This window comes from Venturia canescens, chromosome 2 (genome assembly GCF_019457755.1).
Source record: "Venturia canescens isolate UGA chromosome 2, ASM1945775v1, whole genome shotgun sequence".
Classification (NCBI taxonomy): domain Eukaryota; kingdom Metazoa; phylum Arthropoda; class Insecta; order Hymenoptera; family Ichneumonidae; genus Venturia; species Venturia canescens.
This window is the reverse complement of record NC_057422.1, coordinates 16,872,568-16,898,398: the sequence shown is the minus strand read 5'-3', so window position 1 is coordinate 16,898,398 and position 25,831 is coordinate 16,872,568. Positions and strand designations below refer to the sequence as shown.

The following is a 25,831-nucleotide window of genomic DNA, read 5'->3' as shown; positions in this document are numbered from 1 at the left end:
AAAAAATCGAAGAAATTTCAACTTGCCTCAAAACATTAGTAGGAAAAAAAATAATTAGGTTTTTTTATCCTCGTGTGAATAAAACTTTTTATAGTTTTAGCAAGCTTATATAGTATTCAATTCCTCGAAATTTTCTCTTCGTTTTTCAATGACGTTTTGAAAAATATTTCGGACATACTGTCGAGTGCTTCATCTAAGGTCTTCAAATCTGTATATACGATACCAAAATTTTTGAAAATAGCATGTATAAAGTGAATGTTATGATTTTTTTGAAAGTTTTTTTTAGAAAAACGCAAGAAAAAGAATATCTTTAAAAAACACCCATGCATTATTCGGAAAAATCTCGACTCGTTTCACGTAGTAAAAAAAAATCGTAAATATGCCGGCTCTTTATTTGAAGTTGCAGTTATTACATTTTTTAAATAATTATTATTCCTAAAGATGAAAGTACATTTCAAAAAATGGTTAAATTTTCATAAAATTTCGTTCCGATTGCTAAACTTCGAGATATTGATCGAACATACTTTTTCCACCGAAAAATATGTCTCGTGCATCATCAGTACGAAAAGTTCATAAGAATTGAACTGGTATCATAGGAATCACTGGAAATATCACTAGAATGAGAAACCATTCAAGCATGACTGCCTGAAATTTAGGACCTTTCAAGTTGAAAATATGTCTTTCAAGCCGTAAATATGTCAGGAACGCTGGGTACACTTTGGAAATTGGTCGCTGTTCGTTGATTTCGTTTAAGTTTTGAGTTGATGTATAAAAAATGTATATAATACGATAGATTTTTTAGATTCTCAGATTTTATTGTCGCACATTTATAAAAGATCGTTGATTTAAAGATTACAACAAATACTGTTATAAAGGTCATTATCGAAGCTCTTGAAATATAATTGATTCGTTATTTTTTCTCACGAGATTAATGGCATGATATTTGAGCCATTGAGCGGAGGTGTTCAGGAGCGAATAATTCATAATCGTATTTTGGTGACCTCGGAAGACAGCTTTCGTTATCACGTTTTCTTACAAACGCTTACATCGGCTCTGATCGAGAGGTGACTTTGAATTGCAAAGGTTCCTGCGCTTTATCCTATCGTGGTCAGCTGAAGAATCGTAAACATCGTTAACGATTGACGGAACGAAAAATTATTTTTCTTATCAATACATTTTCGTACATTACTCACAGCATTCCGCCACAATTTTTCGACACTTTCTCTTTCGAATTAATTTCGTCGGACATCTCTTTCCACCGTTAAGAGCGTGTTTCTGTCGAAATTATTTTCACATGAAAATCTTACATTTTTTAATACCTTTCACAAATAAAGGATCGAAAGAGAAACCAGTAAAAGTTTGGATACTCCTGAGCCTCTTGAGAAGCACTTAAAACTTTTTTTATTTATTTACTTACCAAAATTTTTCGTGTTCTGAAGGTATAGCCATGACAACCGTAACAACGCGACCACTTGCCCCATTGTGTAACTTTGCAATCAACCTTTTCTTTAGGGGCTTGAACGGAATCTATTGTTGAGAACAGGTTATCAGGTTCTAAACCATTGAAAGAGTCTTCAGCCTCTATAAATATGTTAAAACACAAAAATACGGATAAACTGAATAACCAAAAGAATGATTCGAATATGGTTAAAACAAAAGAGTAGGGTAAGAAATGAATTGAAAAAAAAAGCTGACACGGGAGCACCAAGTACACGTGAACAATAAATGTTGGCTGATTGAAAAATATAATTCAATTATTTTTTTCAAATATCAAGAGGAGCATTGAATTGGAAATATTGAAAATAATTTATATTTAATTGTTGTTTTCATGGAATGAAATTTTAAGATGGTACATTCGATTGGGAGATATATTTCGTATTAGCAGTCGGTACATGACGAATGATTGTTAATGTTTGAATGTTTAAGTCTAATAAAAATGGCGACTGCAAAAATCTTATAGTTTTTTTTATCAATACATCAATAACAATGGTCACCACATTCATCTCGTTTCGTTTTGGACGTTTGTTGGCCTTGCACCGGAATGTGATAGCTGAGGACGCTACTGATGGAAACTTTGTAATTTTTCATAGAACTCCTCTCCTCTTTTGAAAGCGTGGAAAAATATTAGTAGATGGTTTTTTTAGAAATGCCATTTATATACAGCTCTAATTGTCATTGTTTTTTTTGCAACCGTTTACTCACTCTCGACACACATATCATTGCAGGCTTTTAGGGTATCGAATCTGTTCCGAGTTCCGTTGCATCCACTCCAATCGAAGATGTGACATTGCTGCGTCGTCGGATCGTAGTATGCTCTTTTGTAACGTCCATTACAGTCGCCGGCGTCACGTGGCTCATTGCAAATCTCTGTTCAAATTTTAAGTGTTCTCATTACTCATGAATCGAATTGAACAGAATGTAAATTCATTTGATATTAAATGTTGTTGATAAGGAACATGAATGATTGATTCAAAACTATAAAATACTCTAATTCATTAATTAATCGACCTATTTTTTGTTTAATCACAAGAAACATGAAGTATTACACTAAAATTCAGTTGCTAATGTTCGATTAAATTCAGTATTCCTGTGTTGATACTACTTAAGAACTAGATTGATTGAAAATTCATTCGAAATGCATTGATTCTATTCGAAGAGATTCGTTCTTTAAAATGTCAAGTGAATCCATTAATTTCGTACTTTTTTGAGAAAATTTATCTCAATTATGTCGCACCGTTCATTCATCGACATTTTTAATCGATAGCTAATTCTAACACCCACCATCACCTTAGAACATAATAATTCAACGGTTGATAAAAATTTACAGAAATATTGATGAAACATGCGGAAAAATTTGTCACTCTCATATTAGGAAAAAGGAAACATGCCAATTGCTTCCTGCTGAGTCATATTGCAGTCGATTATGGTGGCGGAGCAGATCATATCTTGCGTTTTACATTCATCAGGCGCTTGGAAATTTTCATCGATGGGTATCCTCGTCCTGATAGCCCAGCCTGTGCCGCAAGATGCGGAGCAAGGTGCCCAAATGGACCACTGATGGTATAGCTCAGGCGGACATTTCTGTGAATCCAAAAACCGTGGTTCTCTTAACAACAAGAATGGATGGTCCTTGATAAATGTTAATATCGTTCAACTACATTTGGAAATTACGATTTTACCAGAAGCCTTATAAAATATGACGTCTTCCAAACCTATGTCCAGGGCACGAAGGTATGGAAATTCGTCGAAACCTCTGTCGAGGATCAATACGAAGTACATACGAATCGAAAGGATGGTTACTGCGAGAAATGGTGCAGGCATACATGTGAATGAACTATTGGACACAATGTCATTAACAAAGTGAAGAAAAAAAAAAATTACAACGGAATGGTACGAAAATTAGTTAGTGAAAAATGCTTCCCGTTAATCTTGTTGATGAATTAGATTCACGTAATTTTATGCAATCATTCCAACTTTAACACTCGAATATTCAAAGAATGACGAAAAAAATTCAGCAGCTAAACCTCGAGAAAAATGACTTTATTTTTTATCAATTATCATATCAAAAAAATATTAATGTAGCGTTAAAGAAACTGACTTAACATTTGAATTGATTTATTAATTTTATAGAATAATTTCGAATGGTCATCTGTTTAAAATCGAATTTTTTCACTTTTTTGAGTGAGGGCCATCGAAAGCTGTCTGGATCGATACTTTAGTGACTTTGCGAATATTCATTCGTTTTCTACTATGCCAAAGAATTTAATACGGAATAATGATAAAATTTGAGAAATATCAGTATTATAAATTGATATGTGTAAAGTTTTAAAGACGACTGAATTTTTCGTCATTTTTTTCAACCAGGAAGTTTTGAAAATCTCATTCAAATTTTTGACTGAAAAAATGCTTTATTCATTCTCTAAATGAACATTTGTCAACTGCAAAACATGGATTTTTCTTTTTGCCGCGATATTTTTCTCGCTGATTCTTGCATGAACATACAATCCTTCAGTTTCGTACCTGCAACCATTTCGCTGTTACCTCCAAGGTCCGAGGGGCCTCTGGGTCATCGCCTGACCCGTCCTCAATTATTTCCTCGTCTTCTCCAGTAACATTTTCCTCTGAACCATCATCATTCTCCTCCTCTTTCTCTTCGTTACTCGTCACATTCTATCATATTTTTATTCTTTTTCAGTTCGTGCTAACTCTCATCAAGGCCACTTAATTGCGTACGAATTTGTCACATCACTAGCCCTCAAAATTTACACTCACGAATACTAAGCTGTGACTACTTCCAATTTTGGAGAAACCGAAAAAGAAAAACTCGACGAACCCTTTTTTGTTATTAAACTACAACGAGTTGATGAGAATTTGCACAAAAAATGAGCATTGTCGAACATCCACCGTTCTAAATATCACTTCAGCTGTCTCAAAAATAAAATCGTATCTTTTTTCAATACCGACATTAATAATAATTAGTGAGATATAAAGGAGCCATGAAAATAAAAATTTCAATTTCATCTTTTTATAAAAACAAGAAAATAATAACGAAGTCATTGAGCATACGTGATGTTCAACGACTTCGGACTCATCAAATAATGAGAGTAGGAAAATCCATGTGAAATCAAACCTCACTTACCTTGTTGTATTCGGGATCGAGACACGGTTCATTCGAGCACGGGCTTGACTGCTGAAGTTGTGGTCCATGAGGCACAGCGCGACAATGTTTTCGATGTTTTTTGTGACGGAAATTGCGTGAGCGCACCCGTTCACCATCACCACATGACGTGCTACATTCGCTCCAAGAACCCCATTCGGTAAGCTCACACTCGGGTTTATCCAATTCTGGGGCGATCACGCTTCTGCTTAAGCTAGAAATTGACATTTTTGAAAATGTATCACTGGAACAATTTTTTTTTTTTTTCATTTAAAATAATCACAACCACTGCCAAAAATGAAATTCTTTTTCTTGTAATAACGTGATCTTTAGAGACGAATAACTTTCCGGTTATTGCTCATAGTTGCTGATTGTTTTTGCTGGACACCGGGTGAATTTGAAGGCGAACTCACCATGCGGTACTCGGACACGGACGTCTGTCCGTTAACGATTCGGTACAATTGTGAGTTGCGGCAGCAGCCGGATCTCGATATTTTCGTTGCCTCAGTTGTTGCCCTCCGCAGTTGGCCGGGCAAGGACCCCAAGCACCCCAATGAGTTACTTTGCAAGCTTCTGTTATTGGTTTGACAAATTTCAAATCAGATAAATATTGCCATAAGCTCTTAAAGAATCACAGATATGCGAACTAGACGAACGATGCAAATAAAAAGTATATTTGTCGATGTTGAGGAATACTGTTCTCTGAGAAAATGGATGATTACGAAAGTGTGATTGAACATGATCGAAGTTTAATGAACTACTGTAAAGCAAATCAATATAACAAAGCAATACTCGCTATTTCTACGTCGTCTAGGTTTTTCTTCAACAAGAGAACCTGCATTGCTATCCGGTTCCGGCGATTCGTCACAAGTTTTTTCGTAAAGTCTCTGCCTGTTCAAATAAAGTTTCGCCAAGGGCTTCATGTCTAATCCGGATGGATCGTAGAACGGTGACCTCGAGTCGTTGGGATATAAAGTTGTTATAAGTCTTATCGGTTCAGCTGGATCTGTCGGTGCGTCTGCTGACTGATGAAATTCACGTATTACGTATGTTAGCATATTCACAAGATTTCATTTACAAATATTCGTTTGTTCGTGTTTTCTTTCAATTGGTTTAATGATCGAATAGGCTCAACGAAATTCGTTTTTTGTCGTTTTCATTTAATCTCTGGAGTAAGGGTCTTAATCATAATTTTCTTTACGCCACAAATCAGGTATAAGAGTCACACGAAGTTGATAATAAAATTTGGAGGTTACTAAACGGAATTCTAAACATTTTCGAGACTGCAGTCCATGCAGAGCGTTAAAAATAATTACAAGTTCCCTTCATCCGAATTTTTGAACGCGTTTTTATCGAAGTTCAATTTTTCAGGCTCGCGATTTGACTCAAATTTTTTCCAAGCTGATTTCCAGCTTTTGTTTGAGACAAGCATTTTTCATGTTCTGATCGAAGCTCCAGTGCAACGATTTTGAAAGCGTGCCATGCGGAAACGGTACCAACTTCATCGAATCAATGAATTTAAAATTCAATAGAATTTTCTTGAGGCCATCAATCATTCGACCTTGGATATTCCGTGTGCAAGCTAACCGTATACGTAATTCCGCTGTCAGTGCCTGCATCGTATGGATACAAATTAAGCTCTTTGTGTTCGATCCACGAGCCATTCGCGAGGCACAGTTCGAGTCCCGATACCCCAACGATCCAATCTGGAGAAGGATCTGAAAATAAATAAAAATTTTGTCTGAGAAAGTCCTAAAATAAATAATATACTTCCAAAACTAAATGAAAAATCGTGCGGTTTTACCGATCATGGAAACCAACGACATCAAGTGATGTTTGTTGTCGACACGGAAGACCGCGAATGTTCGACCAGTGACGTTTGGGTACGTAATCCCTCGAGCCTTTATTATCGTTCGGATCTTGTCACTCTACAAGAATAATCCAGGGTAATAAAAAAGTATTAGACCTTCGGCCGTAAGTATACATAAGCTTCGTTTAATTGGACTTCATGCGCATTTTTTTATGACCTAACATGGACTGTAAGTAAACAAAATAGTTGTAATCTGTACGGCTTTACAATTTTTATTTTCTGCTTATATTATGGCAAAGTTTACGAGAACAAAAAACAACTTTGTCATTCGAAGAACGGTGTTTTCATAAGAATCCATAGAGAAATTAATGGACGAAAGTTGCAAATAATTATCGACAGTATGACTGAGAAAAATGGTTCTTCCTCAGCGTACCTTTCCTTTGAGCTCAGATTCCAATTTCCTGGTCGAGCCACATTCAGCAACTTGTCGCAAACCAGGACTAGCGAGCTCGCCTTGTTCCCAAAAGCTGTAATTCACCGTGTGCGATGCTCCGATGACGTCAGAGAATCGGGTCAGCCATCCCTTGCTGGGAAAGTCCTGCGACGTTGAAGGAATATGAATTAACGAATTAGTATTAAATTGTAATAATTCATGGAAATGAAATGTTATGAAAAAATACCATTGCACCACGGTTGCTGGGTACTGTTTCGATACTTTGATCGATAGATTCTATAAAAAACAGTAATTCTTTTACTTGGATCGGGGACTGAAATCGCGACAATCCGTGAATTTTTATCAAATTTTCGTGCGAAAATTACAACGAAAAGCCTCCGAGGATCGTTTCATTACTCGGAAACTATGGTGCCATGATAATTAGTGATCGAATTTTCTCTCCGCGTGAAAATAACTGCGTCGACGAGCGTGTGTGCACGGTCGATGTATGGCTTCACGGAGGTCCCTAGTTGAGCTACTTGCACGGGTGATCGCGTGGCGTGGCCAGTGGCCATATAACGCACCGATTTTCGTATCAATTGCTCAACACTCACTATGCACGAGTTTCTCATTATATCATCCGAATGAAAATCCACTTAGAATGTAGCCAACTATTTCGGCAACAAATTTCCCAAAATTTTCTTGACCCTCGTAGGAAGTTACAGCACCATTTTTATCGATAAAATCAAACTTGGGGAGAAATTATAAAATTTTATCAATAATTGAACGTGAAATTTTTTCGATAACCTTTCAGAGGGTGTCGGGCAGTTCACCGTTTCTTGAACAAGAATTTTCAATAGTTTGTACAAAGTTTTGTGATTTTCTCATAAACTATTCGAAAAAAGGAATCTCAGCAGGTTTTTCTCACTGCCTTTCTATTATTGCAAGATAAATTTCTAGTTTCAATTATTCCTGGATTAGATCCGTTGCAGTAAACGCCCTGGAATAGCCTTACCGGAAAATTAGTTTATACAAAGGCAAATCCAACGGAGCAGATACAATCGAATAAGAGATAATACTAGTAGCAAGTGTTCCACCTTGGGATGAGTATTCCTCGACCAGAGACCTTCGAAAGTGACCTCGTATTTGGCTTCGTCACAAGCCTTGCATTCTAAGAGTACCGGACCTGGGTCATCTTCTATTGCTTTGGGATCCTGACAGATGATTTTCTCCAAACCACCTTCGCTGGTGAACCAAGTGTCTGCATTTTCCGCTATTGTGGCTCTGTCAATCAATTTTGAAATAGAATTATTGTGTGTCGTTCACGTGAAAAATCTACGCTCAATTTTTGTTGAATAATTATTTCTAATTACAAAAATAACGAATCAAAATGCATGACAGTAAAATCCAGTTATAAGAGTTCACTTTTTTTTTTTATAAATCAGTACCTGATTATGACGCAGCCGCTACCTTCAGGCGGACTGGTCCAATAAACCGAAATATCGGCTTTGGGTATCTGGCTGCTCTCGATTACTGCACTGGGGCATTTGTCCGAGAATTGAGTAAGCAGTTCGTCAGCTAAATCGAGAGTGCCGGCGCTTAAGGAGTCATTTTTGTTTTCCACCGTTAAAAGGAATCTGGTGAATGCTTGAGATCCCTCCGGGCTTGTTTCTTTACTCTCAATGGTCACTGGAAATAAAAAACACACACACAGAAATGAAAAGTTGATTTCAAGTTCGTGTACGAAAGAAATAGGATTTATGGGAGAGGGCATATTATCGGACTGAACGAATGAGCGAATTATTCCCAAAAATATTTAAAACCATTTTACGAGAAGCTGCTGAAAACGGGGGTCAAAGCCCCCACCCTTACGTGACAGTAGCAAGACTCGCTCACTGGCATCAATCGATCGCTTTGATTCCCTCCTCCCCGGCCCGGACGCCCTTCGGCGCCGGGGATTCAATGAGAATGTCACAATGGGCTCTTATCACAAATCAAGACTCACTTAATATTTACGAGCAGACTCCTCGCGATCTCCTTTCAGCCTGGTATTTTCAATTACAAAATACTACAATCCAATCATTTTTATCCCTCTGATAATTTTTTTTACTATTTTTTTTTTTTTAAGCCATTCTTGCTTTTTAGGCGTCAGAATATTTTATATACATCCTCCCCTCTTCTCCCACAAACTTTACACAACGGTTCGATAATTTTTTGACTATTAATTGTTACAAATTCAATGACGCGACAATAATTTCTCTTCTTGCAGCCCACTTGAAAAATTCTGCTCGAGAAATATCGACTCTAAAATTATCCTGCGTGCTTCTGTAACTCGTGTAACATCTACAATATTTTTTTGTCTCCACTCATCGTTAAGCATGCCCTCGAATTCTTCCATTTTTAAATTTGCTCATCCCGAAATAAAATTGCTTTGTGAACGAAAAATGAAATTTTCTGTGGCAAACATAATTTTTCACTTTTCCTTGGATTAAAATACTCAAAACCAGTCGCTCAATTTTTTAACTTTTCATCAGAATTGCTGTATCTTTTCTCTACAAGAAAATTAGAGCCTCAATTGACGCTCTATCTGAATAAATACTCTGAAGAGATTTTTTAAAATATTTCAGCATCAGTGATATCGTGGTAACCAACGGGCCGAGTAAATTCGACATTAATTTTTGGTGGATTATTTACAAACATTTGGTGCCAGAATAGAGTCGAAATAATGGATACTTTTTCTCTCAAACCAACGGAACGAGGACAAACAGAAGACGTGGACAATCAACGTTTTTTAATGGAGTTATTTTGTGGAAATTTACGAAAAGCATGAATTTCGGCCATTGTCGAAACTCCCTTAAGAAATTTACTTTCAGACACGTTCAGCCCGTTATTTAGTCGGAGAGCTGGCGACCGAAGCCAGGTAATTTTATCATCCTTCAAACTCAAATATCAACAAACCTAACGACCCCTTATGCAAAAATCGTCGACCTGGCTGGGCGCACCTGGCGGATTCAGGTGTAATTCGGTGCGAAAAGAAGGCAAAAGTGTCATTATTTATTTTTATTGTAAACTGTTTATCTATGCTTCCAATGCACCCAAAAAAATTGTTGTGTCAATCGATTGGTGGAAAAGTGTCGCCAGACTTAATTATAATAAAAAAAATAATTATCATTTTTAGGTAATAGCATCGTCCCTGGCTTTTTTTTATTAAGAATTTATGTATTGCAGAAGCTGTAAAAAAAGCCAGCGACAAACAGTGGCGGAAAGATATTGAAAAATGCTGGAAATGAAAATTTGCAAATTGCTTCCTCAAGACGGTCAAAGCTTACTCTATGAAGTGCTATATTTTTCATTTTGGCTTCCTCATGGAGGAAGCTTTCAGCACTGTTCTAAAAGCTTGAGAAAACAATTTGTTACTTCTTTAGGCTTATATACTCCTCCTAAAACTGAATGACGAGCCATCAGAAAAAACAGTTTGCAACTTACAATTTTCATCGTTTTTCTATTTACATTTAAATTGAATAATTCCGACAACTTTGCTGGAAAGTATAGAGGAAGTGCAGACTTATACGCAATATCTTACAAAATTTCCAAAAATTAAAGCGGTTAGACGACTTTTTGAAAAACTCATATTTTCGTGTAATTCCAAAAATCATAAAATTCCCCAAATTCAATACCAACCTTCCTATTATGATAATTTATTTATAAAAAAAAAATCAGCAATAAATCTTAAAATTTTCGGAAGTTAGAGCGTCGACAATCTTTTTTTGAAAATTTCAAAACGTCGTAGGATTCTTATATTTTTACAAATTCTGACAAAATTATCAGAGAATGAAGAGCTTGTATAGATTAACATCTGTGCAAAACGGTAGTCCTGTATCTCAAATCGTTTTCGAGTTATAAGCGTTTTAATTTTGCAGTGGCATAACATACACACACACACACACACACACATCTGGACATTTTTTCTAGATATTATTTTTCGATGTTTTGGGACATTTTGCGCACATTGACATTGAAAACTGGAAAAAAAATTTTCATCATCACATAGCTTCTTCTATGGGCAAGCAAAATGATTAAAAATGTGGCAAAAGTAACTCCACAGGGCTAATCTCAATCAGCCAACAAAGTCCATCATTCCATCGATTTCGTATCGTTGGTTAGTTGACTTTGGTGTTCGGTGTTGTTCGAGTTGTTCTGACGTCGACATGAAAAGTTATCAGCCGACGTAAAGAAAACGAAAAAATTCTGATCGGGCGAACAGCATTGAAAATCTTAATTTCAAAGTTTACAGCAAATTTTCTCGCTCTCATGGCGACGTCGCAATTCATTCGCGTCTTATATTCATTCATATAGCAACTTCCAGTCCTCGACCTTGGCTGAGTTTCGTTCCACGAATGAAGTGAAAAATGACACGTTAAGTTGCAGTGAAAACCGGATCCTAATCGGATCAGGATTTTCCTTCGGAACGATTTCACTTCAACTTGCAAAATTTCGCTGTTTCTCCAACCGTTAGAGCATTCGGAAAACCAATTTCTTCGCTTTTCAGGTTATTTAAAAAAATGGTCTTCCGATCGAAACATCGTTTTTCCGGATTTCCTCAGTCATTTGAAATTGAAGAAAGCGATCAACATTCCCAAACTTCGATCCACTGAATAAAAAACCGTCAAAGAGTAACCAAATTTTTTTTCGTGTCGATATTTCGAGCAGCTCAAGATGGTCACGCGCGATTTCCTGTGCTCAAAAATCTCTGGACCCCAAAAGGCACCCCGAAAAAATACCGTAACAAAAAATCACTGTAACTAATATTTACACACACAAAAATATCTAAATCTTCACTGATCGAATCATTTCGTCATACGATGAAATAAGTTCCTATGAGCAGTCTAAACGTTGGAATTTTAGGTATTTTTTGTTTATTTTATAAATAAAAATTAGTTGGATGGATTTAAATAAAACCTTGCACACATATTTTGCACACTCACAAGTACTGGAAATTTATTTTTAAATTTGTTTCATGGTGTTTTTTGTACAACGGTGTGTTGAAAATGGCACCCCTTGAATCGGCGTTGACAGAAAATCTCAAAAGTGGAACATCCCAGGTGAAAAAACGAAAAAGAATATCAAAATATGTGCCGTCAGCTGTCGCATGACGTAGGGGATTTTCAAAATATTGTTTAGAAAAAAAGTGGCGATCATTTTAAGAAAAACAATCACAATTTTTGTGGATTTCTCAGTATAAAATTGTTTATAAAATAAACAAAAAACACCCAAAATTCCAACGTTGACAGTTGACATATCTTGTATCTTGTATTGATCTAAAACTGTATAAAAAATTACAAAAAACAAAAAACTCTCTCGTTTTTTGCTTTGCTATTTTAGGGTTCCGGATCACCGGATGCGATGGAGGCTTGACACCAAGAAATAAGGAGAAAAAATGGTGGAGAAAGATTTTAGTATAACTGAATCTTTTACCATTATTGGTGTCTGAGAGGCTCGAAGACTGAAATTGGATGCCTCCGGTGTAGTCCTTAAATTATTTTGAACATTGGACTCGGTTAAACTGTGACAAAACACGCGGATAACGTCACCGCAACGCGTACGAGGCACGAGTATCGTAGGGTGCCAGAGTACCTGCTTAAATCTTGAAAAAGCAGTTTCCCATTGCCGAATTCTCGCGGAGCACGTGCTTAAATGAGGGAATCCCTGTTCGAATTTTTTAACGCGCACTTTTGCTTCGCTCACTCGGGAATCTCATAATTTTTGTATTTTTAATTGATGACAGTGACCCTGAGTTATCAAAATACCACGCGTCGAGATCCCGCGACGGGTTCTCACCGCCGTTTCGAAACAACTCAATTCATCTGACCGAGACACTTTTTTGAAATTTTCCAAACACAAGGCGCCGTGAAATCGGGTCAGCCGAAAATAAAAGGGGCCACGTTTCATGCTGCTATCCGAAATCGATTTTTAAGAACGCAGCGAAAAGGGTTTTCTTCCCTTCGAATTTGGCATGCTCAGTTGATCTTAGCCATGAAACGACTTACCGTTGTATTTTGTGTTCGGCATATATTTGTCGACGACTTCCGTTCGATTAACATTCGTAACGGTGATCCAAAATCTCCCTTCAAGGGGCAACGATGGCGTCGTAATACCCTCCAATTTCCGGGCGCATTTTAACGAATCGATTATAGATGAGAGGCAGACAAGGATCGTTAAACTGGATAGAATACCGTGCAGCTTCATCTGGAATGAGAATTTGAAAAAAAACGCTCCTCACTAGTGTCACGGCGGTTCAACTAGCCGTCGATATAGTTCCGAATTCATTTATACAACGCCCGATCCCGAATACAGATACGCCGAAATCTTGCCTCCGCTGCCGTTCGAAAATGTTCTGTTCTAGATTTATTCTTTTTATTGTCACCCGAGAAGCACTGGAGTCCGAACGCGGAAGACTACCGTCGGTAGGAAAACCCCACGACTCTCACTTTTCAGAGACGGGGATCTCTAGCGAAAATAATAAATTCATGCCGAAGAAAAATAGTGTTTTGAAGCCTGAAGAGTCGGAGTTATAATTCGAAAATGAATGCCTTAGGACGATTCGGACTTGCGAAAAATAAAGTTACAATTTCATAATATGAGATTGAGTCAAATGATCTCTAAAAGAATCAACGAAAATAAATTGGTAAGTAAAACGCGATTGAAATTAAAATCGAATAACGCTGGGCGAAAATAGAAGTTTTTATTTCGAAAGAAAGCGAACTCACTGTTGGAAAATTGAATATTCGATGTCAGACATTTTAAAACAATAGGAAATTGATTGTGGGAAACACGATATTTCATTCTAATTCAATTGATGGTGCCGGAAAGAGAAAAAATCGTTGAACTTTTAACAGAACGAAAAACCTAGCGGAGGTCTAGTTGAACCGAAAAAACGGCTGAACTAGTATAATAGGATAATTCTATTGTCACTTTAGTTCAGCCCTTGAAGTGCACCCAGCGATGAAGGTGTCCGATCAATTGAGTTTACGCAGAAAAAAGAGCGAAAAAGACAAAGGTAGAGCAGACGGAAAGAGTTGAGGCTAAATATAGATAGAAGAATTGATGATACTCACTTTCATTGTTCAATTCGTCTCGTTAACGAGAAAACGGGCAAAAAAAAGTGGCTGCTGTTGTAATTCATCCAAGTACGTCACATCACGTGGATTTTCAGCGGAGAACGATACTGTGTAGGTCCGACGCGACCGCGCGTTTTTCTACGACTGGCTCGGCTCTCGGCTTCGTGCAATCCATGAGAGCACAGCACACGCTTCCTACTTCGCGTCTGACGCGATTCAGACGTCACTACTGTGGAAAAACCGTTTGCCTGAGCCGCGCACGCGTCTCTGCTCTGGAGATTCTCCCACGACTTCCCTCGCTTATTTACGCGTGTGTGTTCTTTTCACCTTCGTTTCTCGAACCCTTCGACTCCCAAAACATCACGCGTTCCGGCGTGTTTTGTTGACATATTTACGTTCTAATAGGTTATCGTTTCTGTCGTTTAGAATTAACGGGTTAACAGGCGCTTGAAAAAACTCAGCCTTGAAAAATAAGAACGAAAATATTCGGTGATTAAAATAAAACTTTGATGTTTTCGTAATGGAGAACGAATCAGTTTTTTTTTCTGAATACGCACAAGAGCTAACGACGAATGACCGTGAAATAATGAATCGGCGTAGTGTTCGTTCGAAAATGTGGTTTCAAAATTCTCGACACTTGAAGATTAATATGGAACGAAAAACAGTTAATTCAGACCCTTGGAATGTTTCGGCTCACATTTTCGCAGAATTCATTTGAAGGATGACTAATAAATAGTGATACGGATGATGACATTTAAAAAAATGTTGTGCTCGTAATAATCCGTGGATGGAAATGTGCGCGGACAGCTCGAATGGATAATATGTGAACTGTTGTGAGAAGAAGCAATGTAAAAAAAGTCCCCTCCGCTAATTAAGATGGCCTTGTCGTAGCGCCTGGTAAAATTATTTTATTTACGAACCCGTGGATATCATGCGTTCGGAAGCGCGGCGCCGTACACTTTTCGGTAATTAACTCGCATCTCCCTGGCCGCCAGCACCGAGTGGGGAGTGAAATATTTACTCAGTAATTATTCTATGAATTCGTTCGTTTGTGTAGAACTTTCACCGAAGCCAACCGAAGCTCACGCTCGTTCGCTCTCCTTGTCTCGACGTTCTGCACCAAGTTTTATATTAACAATAAAATTATGCACGATTTTTTTTCTTTTCAATAAATTTCAAAGCATCATTGAATCTTCATTTCTTCGAAATTCCAAACAATTCGAAGTTTATTCATCTTTTTTCTTTTAATCTTTTCATCAATGCGAAAAATAGCACGATCAAAGCCACGTTTTTTTCTCAAGTCCACAAAGTTTTTCCTCAAAAACAAAAACTTCGAAATGGCTACTTACGAAACGGTTACCCGAAAAAACTATTCACTTTACATAAGAGCGAAGATGAATTACGAAAATCTACAGAAAACTGTACACCCCGAACGTTGGCTGCTTGTCACCTCGCAGGCTTCCAGAGACAATCGTATCGGAACAAATCATTGTTATGATATCGTAGTTGACCGTTACATCCCAAGGGCGTACTTCGTGTGCAGTTTTTTTCTACGGGGTTGCATACCATGTAAATGTCAATAATAAAAAAAAAAAAATACGAACACCTTTTTCAGCGACTCAAGCTCGCTGTTTACAACGATTCAAATAATTTGTCGCGAAAAAAAGGAATTTCGAACGCTATCAAGATTTTTATTGACATCGAACATTCAAAGCTTTTTCCCCACCCAGGAAATGCATGAAAAATAAATAAACGCCGGTAAGGTTTTCAACTCGTGTCCACAGGCACTAAATAAATGTTTTTTTCTTTCTTTTTTTCGTGATTTTAATGAAATAATACTAAAACCGAAGCCGTTCGCTGGTTGCTCCGAGTGATTTCACTTGTTTCACCTTCTTTTTTCTCAGATTCTTAATTCTGCAAGACGTTGACGACTAAAAGCTCCGAGCTGAGCGGCTGTCAAGCAGCAAAATCGCAGTAAATATCATACATCGTGACAGAACCAAATGTTCTCGTTAAGCGAAAAAACAGGCATCACTACGATCGTTAAAATTCAACAAACTATGTACGCGACTGAATGATTTACCTGATCGTAGAATGTCGTCATTGGAATCGAAGGATCAAACGACTGAAGAAAACGAGAGTAAGTTTTTTCACGATCGCTATCGATTGGCCGTTGGAAATATTATTTTATTTACAAAGTTGATTTTTCGAAGGAAAACTGCGCGGAGATTGTGCACGTTTGAGGAAAAAGTAGTGAAAAAAATAGTTTTTCCATTGTACGGTTTTGAGGTTTTGGTTCGACTCGGTAATTTCGTGTGAAATTCTCAACCTTTCTTTTGCTCACTGTCTCAAATTTGTTTTCGGTACAATTTACGTAACGCAGCAAAATCCGAAAAAGTTACGGACCAATGTGGACTCGCCAGGGCTTCGAAATTGTCGACTCACGTACGCTCGCACTCGATTTCCGTTCTGAAGAGCAAAATTCCAACGAACATCAGCCATGCTATGCGCTCAGGACAAACGGTCCAATCGCCGCACCCACAGCCCGTGTCGTCCGACGACGGGGCAATCGGTAAAACATCGTCAGCTAATTCGGGAGGACTCCCCGCTTCGAAAAGCCTCACGGTCGCCTCAACGCCTTCAGTCGTCACTAAAACGAATAAATCGTCGAGCAACTCCACCGGGAACTCGACGATGCAAAGTAGGCTTTTGGAAAGCCAATTTTCAACCAAGAAAAAACGCTACGTCAGCCTTAGGAAGGAATTGACAGAGAAACAGGTCCGAACGCAGAGGTCAATTGGGTCGATTTGAAAAAGACTGTTCTGCCAATAATACTTACGCGTGAAGCAATATTTTCGCTCGGTCAGAACTTTGGTGCTCAATTAATTAAAAGAATTGAACAATTTCATACGATGACTCGAATAATTCCAGTAAATTTCCAATTCTGTTCGCTGCCGAATTCGCAATTCGTAGTTTTTCAACGTACGCGAATGATTCGTGAAATAATTGGTGAATTAAAAATGTTTTTTTTCGCTCATGTCGTTGGACTTCAACGTTGCAAACTTCAGTATCGTTTCATACGCAAATCAAATATTTAATTTTTGTACTTCGATAAACATTAAAGTGCTGTTGTTGCTCGTATCCTTAAAATTCGTTAAATATTTTTCTGTCAACCTTTTATCAAATTGGAAAAACCTTGGGGAAGAGAAATTGTGAGAAATAATTTTTAAAAAAACGTAACGATCGCGAAGGTTTATTTTATGAGGTTTTATGGTGAAAAAGTGAGCACGCGAATTGGTCGAGCACCAAAAATCGAGCGAATGAAAGTTTCTGCGTGGAAATTTAATGAATTTAATTTACGAATTAGTTTGAATTTCTCGTTTTCTAAGCTTGCTAATGTAATGCATTTTTTTGGTACTTAAATACGTCGTATGAAAAAAATGGGGTGAAATTTTTGCAGAAAAATGCCACGGAGCTCTACAGCGAAATATCGCAAATTCGTGAAAAATTGTTAGCCAAAGGTTGCAGAGATCCTGGGAAAGTGGAGACATTAAACTTCCCATCTGCTGCAATGGAGAATAATCTGGCGAGTGTGGGCAACGAGGGGGGGCGTCATCTTGACGGAAGTGGCGAGCATGCTTCCGGTCCAGCTGTATCGTTGACGAACGAGTTCTTAGCAGCGGCTGTTTCGAAAATCCGAGAATTGCCGAAACGTTTTTCCGACTTGTGTAACGAGATGTTGCTTCAGCGTTCGGAAATAATAAAGTCGCTCGAAAAAATCGAAAGAGCCAAAGAAAAGGGGGAACTTGAAGTTTTAATAGCCAAAGAAATGGAAAATTTGAAGAACCATTCCGTCTCTTTGGAATCCCGATTCGAAGAAGCGCAAAAACTAAACGACGCTCTCATCACGGAGACGATAGAAAAACTTTCGACTCTTTGGAACGAACTGGAGTCGTCGAACGAGAAAATTCTCCAACTACAGAATAACGATTATGAAATCGATAAGGAAATACATGTCAAACTGGACAACGCGATGAGAGAAAAAAAATTGGCCGAGGCAGAGTCTGCACGATTGCGGGAACGCGAAATTTCTTCGGAGGCTGAGGTACTAAAATTGCGAACAAAACTACGAGAAATGGAGACGAAAATCAGCGAAGGGGATCAGAAAATTGCAAGATTGCAGAACCATGCTAAGCATTTGGAAATGCAATTAAAACAAAAAGATTCAAATGCTGATAAACTAAAAGATATGGAAAAAAGTTTGAAAAATTCTCAAAGCCTCCTAACGAAAACAGAAAAACAACGAGATTGCTTGGAAACCAAGTGAGTTTTGTTTCATATTTCAAACGAATGATTCATCGTACAAAACGATCGTAATAGGATTGCATTTCGCATCGCTAAAACGCAATAATTTTTTTGTACCTATATAAACTATGAGCCAGTTTAGCTGCAAAATGAAACTCATTCGCTCAAATTGTAACTCAATTACCGCGTCATTATGAATTAGTAAATGAGTACCAAGTAGCAATTCAAATATCACCAGCGTAATTAAGTTTTTTGCCTTCATAGATTAGCCGAGATGAAGAAACATTTGGGTTCCAAGGAGAAAGAGAGTGAGAATAAAATTAAACAAATTTCCAGTAAACTCGCTGAGGCGAATCTCGAGCTTGCCAAACAACGCGGAGAAAGGTTCGCTCAATCAGTTGTTCAAACTTGACGTCAGATTTACGAGAGAATATATAAATTTGGATTCTCGTTGCGTAAAGAGAATTTTAATGAGAATGCAATAAAATGAATGACGTTGAAGGCAGCTTACCGAAGCCATAATTTTGATAGGGGTGACGCGGCGACGGATAAAAACGATTCTCTGCATACCTCGGATCGGCGATTGGCTGAACGCGACGAAAAAATAAAAACGCTTCAACTTCAGAAGCAGGAAATAATAAGGGCTGTTGATCCCGGCTTATTGGGGGACGATTGTGATCTTGTTAGTACGCTCGAGCTTTTCCATCGGATTACTGTCCTTAAAATTATTCGATCGAATTTAATTTTCTGAATAAAAGTGTTTCTCGCTTGTTCTCAGGCATCCAACGACGCGGATGAAGCGCACACGAAAATAGTTTATTTGTTGAAAAAATCTTTCGAAGTCCTTCGTCTCGAATCTGACAGTCAGTGAGTAAATCGATCAACTTTTTCCATTAATATTCAGTCATTTGTCAATCGACTTTTATTCATTCACTGGAGTACCGATGAATTTTTATCATCGGAGGCATCTCGAACAGTTTTCATGTTCTCAGTTAACAAAGCGAGCCTTGTGACATTGATGAAAAAGTTCAGTCCCTCGATCTGACTAATAATTTCGGTTGGGCTTTGCAGAAAGGAAAAAGCTGAGAAGCTGCAGCAACAACTGAGAGCATTAAATTCGGGCGGGCACTACATGGACAAACCGTTCACGGCACAGCACGTAAAAGATCTTGAAAAGCAGTTGAACGAATTGCGTGCGAGCCTCAAAGAGTATTCGCGTCGTAATAAGCAGCTGGAACTAGCGCTCGGCCAGAAAGAGCTCGAGTGTGAAAAACAGACTCGAATATTGAAGGAGCGTAACAACATAATGAAGGTTCGAGATGAGGTGATCGATCTTGTAACAGGAAGTACGAAGCTACGTGACAAGAGCTTGGACAGTCATCGATCTTCTATGAACAAGGGTTGTCATTTCCGAGAACGAGATCAGGTACAAGCTGCCAGGGGCAGCGTAGAGAACTGTATTTCTAGTAAGTCGATACGACACTTTGGCTCATCGCTTTTCACCACAGGTGGACAGGCAGATTGCCGAAAAAACAGAAAATCTTCAAGAATTGTATTCCACGCTCGAGTCGAAGCAGATGCAGATAACCCGATTGGAGCAACTGGTTGAGCAAATGGAGATTCAACAAGAACGAGCCCAGGAGCAACGTACTCGTTTGGAGAAGAAAATAGCGCAGCTGCAACTGGCAATGCACTGCAGAAAAGGTCATCGGTACGTTAGCCCGGAAACTCGAAAATTATCGATGAGCAAAGTGTCCGGTCCACCGTGTCGGGAGAGTGTAGAAAATAGTAGGAAGCCTCATTTAGCCAGTGGGGAAACATTGTCGAAATTCGAAATTTGTCATCCCATAAAGCCTCGATCTTCCTCGAGACGCGCGCAGTCGCGATCGCCCGTGCGGCCCTCGATCCAGCGTTCAAAAACCTTGAGTTCGTTTAACATGAAAAAAGCTGTGTCGCCGAGTAGAATTTATGCGCATCAAGTTATGAACGAAGTAGCATGTGCGCTCAAGAGGGAGCGGGAATACGATTACAAAAAGCGTAGTTTAGAGAGTGACGATATTGCGCAACTCTCGATGGAAGATCGTGCAATCGATTGCCCTGTTGACAACGTCGCCGATTACTTGGACGTTACAAAATGCGATTTTCGAGAATTATTTTACAACTGGCTCGTCGGGCCTGAGATGCTCGGAGACACGTTGTCCAATGTCGGCTCGCCGTCGTCCCCCAGTCCATACGAAAATCATTGGGTGCCCGATAGTCCACAAGATTTCACGCTATCCTTGTCTCCACGAAAGAGCAGTCGTTCGTCACGAAGAGAAAAAGTAACGAACGATCGCAGTAGGGAGACGAGATGCGATAACGTTGAATGTCGTCGACGTCCTCCCCACGAACGCGAATGGCAAAGTCCGGCTTCACCGATGAGGACTCTTCGACAAACGTCTCAAGACACTAACCCCATCAATTCACGCAGGCACAGATCTTAGAGAAAATCATTTGAAACTGGAACAAATACAACATTATTGCAACTTTTATGAACTTTTTTTTTTATCTTTCGATTAAACACACGGAGAGATCTACGAAGCTGAGATATTCAAATTAGTCGGTGTACAATCTGATATTTACTTTACCTGGGAAAAACTATTGTTGAAAATCTCAACATCATCAGAAGCAACCAAAGTTAATTTTAGTCAGAGACGTCTTGAAAATCTTATGGAAAAATTAACATTTTTAACGTAACACCCAAAATTTGATGAGAGAAGTAGTAAATGTCATGGACGGAAAAAATAACTTTGGTCGAGGGCGTACTTTCGGTGTAATTTATTAATTATCCGTATGGTCTGCTCAAACAGGCTAGGTACTCCCAGCCGTATGGTGATCGTCAGCTTCGCATGTAACTTGAAACTTCACAAGAAAGATTTTCCTTACAGGAGTGCCTAGCCGTTGAAACAGACCTACTCCATCTTACGTTTGTATATCTTGTGTTGTTGACGATTCTGTCTCTCTTTTGTGTTCTAGGAGTAGGGGCTGGCTCAGCATCCTGTAAGGAATGTTTTTAATCCTCCTCAGCGATCCAAACAATCGTAGATCCGAGCCCTTAACAATTGGTACACGTTTTTGCAAATATCTTTCTATCGCCAATTTGCGAACCATCGAATTATAAAATCGACACTTTCGTGGTTCCCCTCGTCCGTGCGGTCTATAAATATTCATCTGTATATACATGAAGTGCGTTGTCTTCAAATTTACCATCGTGTGGATACTCGAGAACGACTGATTCTACTAATTACAAACCTCGCACAAATCCAACTGTGTTTTATAAATTATGTATTTTTGTATCGACTTTATTATTTTACAATGAAACGTTATTTAAAAATTCATTAATCATTTACATTTATTCATTTATTTACAATGATGGAAAATATTCGATAGATTCCTCAATTTTTGTTTCTAAAAATCATAAAAATCAAACAAAAAATTGGTCAATCTTCATTTTCAACACGTGCATTCGTCCTAAACGGAAAATCTGTTCTATTCTGATTTCTTGTGAAAAAAAAACTTCAGAGATCGTCTCTTCCCGAGCAACTGTGTTGTTTAATCATTCGCTTAATAGCCGTTCAAATAAATTTCACTATCTTTTCTTACTCAAACTATATACATAGAATTCGCTGATAAATCATTGACTTCATTTTCTTGAATATCCATGGTTACAGAAAATTTTACGATAATTTTATTATTTCGTATTTTTTTACTCATTATGAATCCGATTCAACGTGCATTCTGGATTGATTAGAAAGAAAATAATTCTTTTGTTTGTGATACAAAATCGAGATTGTATTTTGAAATGTTTTTAGCATCAACGGAAAATTCCCTGTATTTGAATTATCGACATTGACTTGTGACCACGGATATTAGTCTACAAGGGAACATTTTTTTAGAAATATCCTGCAAGTAATGTTCTACACGTGAGTTATGTGACGATGATGGATTAGAATTTTGAAGGCTTAGGGTCTTGATCGAAATCTAATGGAAATTGAACCACTTCTGTGTTGTGGGAATGCAATGAACCGAAATAAATTTCTAAAACAACGTCATTATTCAATAATTGATGACAAGTTTGATTTGTATAATTTCATTTGAAATTATGAGACATTTCGAAATTATGAGAAGTGGCTTAATTTTTTTACATTGTTGTCAGATTCTGTTGTGTAGAAAAATTCCGGAATGAAAATTTTCATTCACCGTGTACGTGTAAAACATTATTGTTCGGCTTTCAAAATAGAATATATCATTAAATAATTATTTTAGAAATTTCACTGTCCTCAATCACTGTCATTATCACTGCTATTCGAATACGAACAGAGTAACGACAAACCGTTAACTTTTTTTTCTTCCTCGACATCGCCCATAATTTTCGTTGTCGCTGTGTCCTTGGGCTTATTATTGCTTGCAGCATCATCAACCGTCAGTGTGGAAGAACTTGATTCGTTACTGACTTTGGTATGAACAGTATTGACCATTGATTCGCTTTTGGAAACCGGGTTTTTTGGTTTGACTAAGCTACTAAAACTCGAGCGCAAAGAAGGAGTGCTTGAAGTTTTTTTCGTCACCGCCTTCTCATGTTCTTTCTGGAAAAACGGAATATTATCATGTAAACGTTATTTTGATGAAATCTAAATTTGAATGATTGGAACTTAATGAATTTTATTCATTGGCCAGAAGAAAAAAATTCAACAATCGAAAAATCCAGTTTGAAGGTTCTTCATGCGTCTATGGTAACACGAAACTCCAAAAGATGTCAATATTTTTTATCATGTTTTAAAAATTTCGCCAGATTTCAAAACGCTGCAAGACGAGAAATTTACATTCGTTTGTGAAAACTCTAGTAATAAAGTTGTTAGTTAAACAAAAAAGCTTTACAAAAACTCACAGAAATTGAGGTAGAAGTTTTCGCTTCACAGGATCCAATAGATTTAGAGCTGTTATTTCCGTCACTAATTTTAATTAACTTAGAGGGTGGTTGAGACCATTCATCGTTGGGTAATGGAACAATTTCTTCCTCAACGATGGTTCCGGTTGCTCGTTTGGCACGAAATACGGATTCGACATAAGCTTCGTCAAGTTTTTCTTGTTGATCGATGGCTCGTTGTCGTTCCGCTTCGTTGTCATATTGGGCTAACATCTGCTCATAGTCAATAGTTTGTTGACGTCTGTTGAGATCTTTCAGCTCCTCCAAAGATTCTAGCAGTTCCAACTCTTGTTTCGACTGCTGTGTCCTTTTTTCCAACAGCTTCATTGGATTTGTTGCTTCTTCTTCTTTTTCTTCATCCTCTTCCCTCTGGGCTTGTTCCTCTGCCAGTTTTAATGCCATAAAATTACGTGTTGCTCCAGCTTCTATTTCATAATCTGTGTTTTTTGGATCAGTTTTGAAAGATATTTCTTGTAGACATCTTGTGCACTTTATGTAGAATCGGTATATTCGTATACCGAGATAATCGTCTCCTTCTACATCTTCTTTTCGGGCATTGAATTTCTTCCCTTTGTAGATGTATTCTCCACAGGTTTTGCAACGCATATTGAAAGGTGCCATCAACCGTACCGTGTACTGACGGTTGCGGGCTAGTTTCATACGAGGGATTTTCGACGGATCAAAATCCGGAGGATAATATTTCTGAAATATGATAAACAAAATGTTTATGAGACAAATAAACAGGGAATTTCTTTTCTCAGTTATTTAATGTCAAATGAGGGCTTTTATAAAAATTTGATTACAGAATCCAATACTTTTTCACTTTCCTGCCTTTGATACAAAATTCCTTTTTGACATGTGAGAATATTATTAGACGCAGGATATTTAACGAGCCTTGAACCACTTGAGAGGTTTTCATTGCATAAAAGAATTTTTGCCATGTATTAAGATAAAAAAATTCTAGAAAATCTTCCGTGGTACTTGTGATTGGAGAAATCGTTCTCGCAGGCTTTGCAAACGTTTAGCCTTAATGCGTTCATACAAGATACTCGCTTATTAATTACAAGTTTAGTTTATGAATTAAATAGTATCAATCAAGGTACTTACATTTAATACTTTACGCTCAGACATTGTTGTTTCAAAGTTTTGTAGAAACTCGTAAACACTAAACCGCTTAACCTAAAACTCAATTCTTGACAATTTATTTTTATATACGCAGTAACACTGTAAAATTGTGCAACTGAACGTTGCACAATTTTAAATCTGCGTGTGGATCGATGGCCAAAATTTTCTACGATCCGTATGATGCTCGTTGAAACATTCCGTGCTCTTTACTTTTTATCTGTCCAAATACATCACTATTCTATGTTTCACTGAACACGAACGTGTGTATCACGAGGAGGGCTCCTGCTTCCGTACTCCGTACCATCGCCAATCCCCCCAATTCGCATATGACACCGTCGCGCAAGGAAACTATGGGTGCTATGGGTACATTCATTCTATTGGACGCTAAAACATGTTCGGTTTGAAGTGAACGCGGTGACACTGGTTGCGTTCACGTCATGTTCGACTTGGTGCGATTACAAAATGGCGAAAAAGAACAAGTGATTTGTTCTTTTTCAATTACTCGACGAAATAACACTGGACTCATCAAAAAGTGAAGACAGCGAAACAAGCAGTAGTATGATAACAAAGATAACAGATGATTCACTTTTCGATGAATCCAGTGTTATTTCGTTGAGTAATTGAAAAAGAGCAAGATCACTTGTTGGTTCCGTCATTTTGTAATCGCACCAAGTCGAACATGACGAACGCGACCAGCGTCACCGCGTTCACTTCAAATCGAACACGTTTTAGCGTTATTAGCGTCATTAGCGATATTAACGCTATTATTAACGCTGTCAGCGTTCAAGTAGAATGTACCCAAAAATTTAACCTAACATCCGAGTCTAGTTCCAAATATGTTAACACAGATATGGCGACGGTCGTTTTCTTCGATAAAGAAAAAAGATACGACGACAGAGATTCTCAACTTTGTTGACAGTCGAGTAAAGACACATTTTCATCTTTGCCAGAAACATTTCAACCAAAATTTGATTGCACAACCACCACATATCAACTCTGCAGAACATTCTATTCGTAAATCTATAAATCGCAACGACTGTATCATGAAAATAAATAATATGAAAATATTATATCTAAACGGTTCATTATTTGAAAAAAATACTTCCACGAAATATCCAAACGTCATCCTGACGTTCAGTGTTTTGATCATTCAATCAGGAGAATGTCTACGTTTGTAACATGAAAATCATTTTTCACATTTCGCGCACTCATATTTTTAAAAAAATCGTTGGTGTAGTTACTCACGGTTACAGGAACGGGCCTCGATCTTCTTCCTACCTTTTTCTCCCGCGATCCTTGCGATCTCCGTTTTCCTCGACGATCCTCTCCCTCTCCGTCTTCCTCCACGATCCTTTCGGTTTCCCTCTGCCTCTACGATTGTCTTATCCTGCTCCATGGTCCATCGTTTTGATCACAA

The 25,831-nt window shown here is 37.9% G+C and overlaps 3 protein-coding genes and 1 long non-coding RNA gene across 16 annotated transcripts; 2 read left to right on the top strand and 2 right to left on the bottom strand.

Moving 5' to 3' along the window:
* Positions 1-792: 792 nt before the first annotated feature.
* Positions 793-14,171, bottom strand: LOC122406926 (spondin-1). 10 transcript variants are annotated; one of them, XM_043412771.1, is made up of 17 exons: positions 14,016-14,171; positions 12,948-13,146; positions 8,349-8,589; positions 7,998-8,184; positions 6,901-7,065; positions 6,462-6,585; positions 6,245-6,375; positions 5,454-5,682; positions 5,071-5,230; positions 4,640-4,871; positions 4,021-4,170; positions 2,889-3,081; positions 2,203-2,367; positions 1,995-2,102; positions 1,418-1,581; positions 1,185-1,275; positions 793-1,112 (listed from the first exon to the last, which is right to left on the bottom strand). In XM_043412771.1, the coding sequence occupies exons 1-16, from the start codon at positions 14,019-14,021 to the stop codon at positions 1,186-1,188; spliced, it is 2,544 nt and encodes an 847-aa protein (XP_043268706.1). In that variant the 5' UTR covers positions 14,022-14,171; the 3' UTR covers positions 793-1,112; position 1,185. The 10 variants fall into 10 exon arrangements, with proteins under 10 accessions (XP_043268706.1, XP_043268703.1, XP_043268705.1 ...); XM_043412768.1 differs by having other exon boundaries at positions 1,194-1,275; XM_043412770.1 differs by having other exon boundaries at positions 1,194-1,275; positions 1,418-1,527.
* Positions 2,951-5,455, top strand: LOC122406935 (uncharacterized). 2 transcript variants are annotated; one of them, XR_006260111.1, is made up of 4 exons: positions 2,951-3,139; positions 3,223-3,390; positions 4,196-4,817; positions 5,022-5,455. It is a non-coding gene; the product is annotated as an uncharacterized lncRNA (long non-coding RNA). The 2 variants fall into 2 exon arrangements; XR_006260110.1 differs by having other exon boundaries at positions 3,223-4,817.
* On the top strand, positions 13,131-21,717 carry LOC122406927 (putative leucine-rich repeat-containing protein DDB_G0290503). 3 transcript variants are annotated; one of them, XM_043412780.1, is made up of 11 exons: positions 14,366-14,983; positions 15,076-15,776; positions 15,923-16,158; positions 16,402-16,796; positions 17,479-18,341; positions 18,588-18,707; positions 18,855-19,005; positions 19,102-19,190; positions 19,395-19,749; positions 19,832-20,034; positions 21,339-21,717. In XM_043412780.1, the coding sequence occupies exons 3-11, from the start codon at positions 16,113-16,115 to the stop codon at positions 21,364-21,366; spliced, it is 2,250 nt and encodes a 749-aa protein (XP_043268715.1). In that variant the 5' UTR covers positions 14,366-14,983; positions 15,076-15,776; positions 15,923-16,112; the 3' UTR covers positions 21,367-21,717. The 3 variants fall into 3 exon arrangements, with proteins under 3 accessions (XP_043268716.1, XP_043268715.1, XP_043268714.1); XM_043412781.1 differs by lacking the exons at positions 14,366-14,983; positions 15,076-15,776 and adding an exon at positions 13,131-13,585; XM_043412779.1 differs by lacking the exon at positions 15,076-15,776 and having other exon boundaries at positions 14,366-15,042.
* Positions 21,126-24,897, bottom strand: LOC122406931 (splicing factor YJU2). Its single transcript, XM_043412788.1, has 3 exons — positions 24,397-24,897; positions 23,251-23,991; positions 21,126-22,948 (listed from the first exon to the last, which is right to left on the bottom strand). The coding sequence occupies exons 1-3, from the start codon at positions 24,418-24,420 to the stop codon at positions 22,643-22,645; spliced, it is 1,071 nt and encodes a 356-aa protein (XP_043268723.1). The 5' UTR covers positions 24,421-24,897; the 3' UTR covers positions 21,126-22,642.
* Positions 24,898-25,831: the final 934 nt, after the last annotated feature.

What these genes read in the sequence shown, in the direction of transcription:
- LOC122406927 (XM_043412781.1), top strand. Translation starts at nt 16,113, where the DNA reads ATGTCGTCATTGGAATCGAAGGATCAAACGACTGAAGAAAACGAGA. An exon ending in AACGACTGAAGAAAACGAGA is followed by an intron (nt 16,159 to 16,401) that starts GTAAGTTTTTTC and finishes TACGTAACGCAG; the next exon opens with CAAAATCCGAAAAAGTTACG. An exon ending in ATTTCCGAGAACGAGATCAG is followed by an intron (nt 19,750 to 19,831) that starts GTACAAGCTGCC and finishes TTTTCACCACAG; the next exon opens with GTGGACAGGCAGATTGCCGA.
- LOC122406926 (XM_043412768.1), bottom strand. An exon ending in AATCTGAGCTCAAAGGAAAG is followed by an intron (nt 6,586 to 6,900) that starts GTACGCTGAGGA and finishes TTATTCTTGTAG; the next exon opens with AGTGACAAGATCCGAACGAT. An exon ending in CAATGATATGTGTGTCGAGA is followed by an intron (nt 2,103 to 2,202) that starts GTGAGTAAACGG and finishes CGCTTTCAAAAG; the next exon opens with AGGAGAGGAGTTCTATGAAA.
- LOC122406931 (XM_043412788.1), bottom strand. Translation starts at nt 24,420, where the DNA reads ATGTCTGAGCGTAAAGTATTAAAT. An exon ending in CTGAGCGTAAAGTATTAAAT is followed by an intron (nt 23,992 to 24,396) that starts GTAAGTACCTTG and finishes ATCATATTTCAG; the next exon opens with AAATATTATCCTCCGGATTT. An exon ending in AAACTTCTACCTCAATTTCT is followed by an intron (nt 22,949 to 23,250) that starts GTGAGTTTTTGT and finishes CCGTTTTTCCAG; the next exon opens with AAAGAACATGAGAAGGCGGT.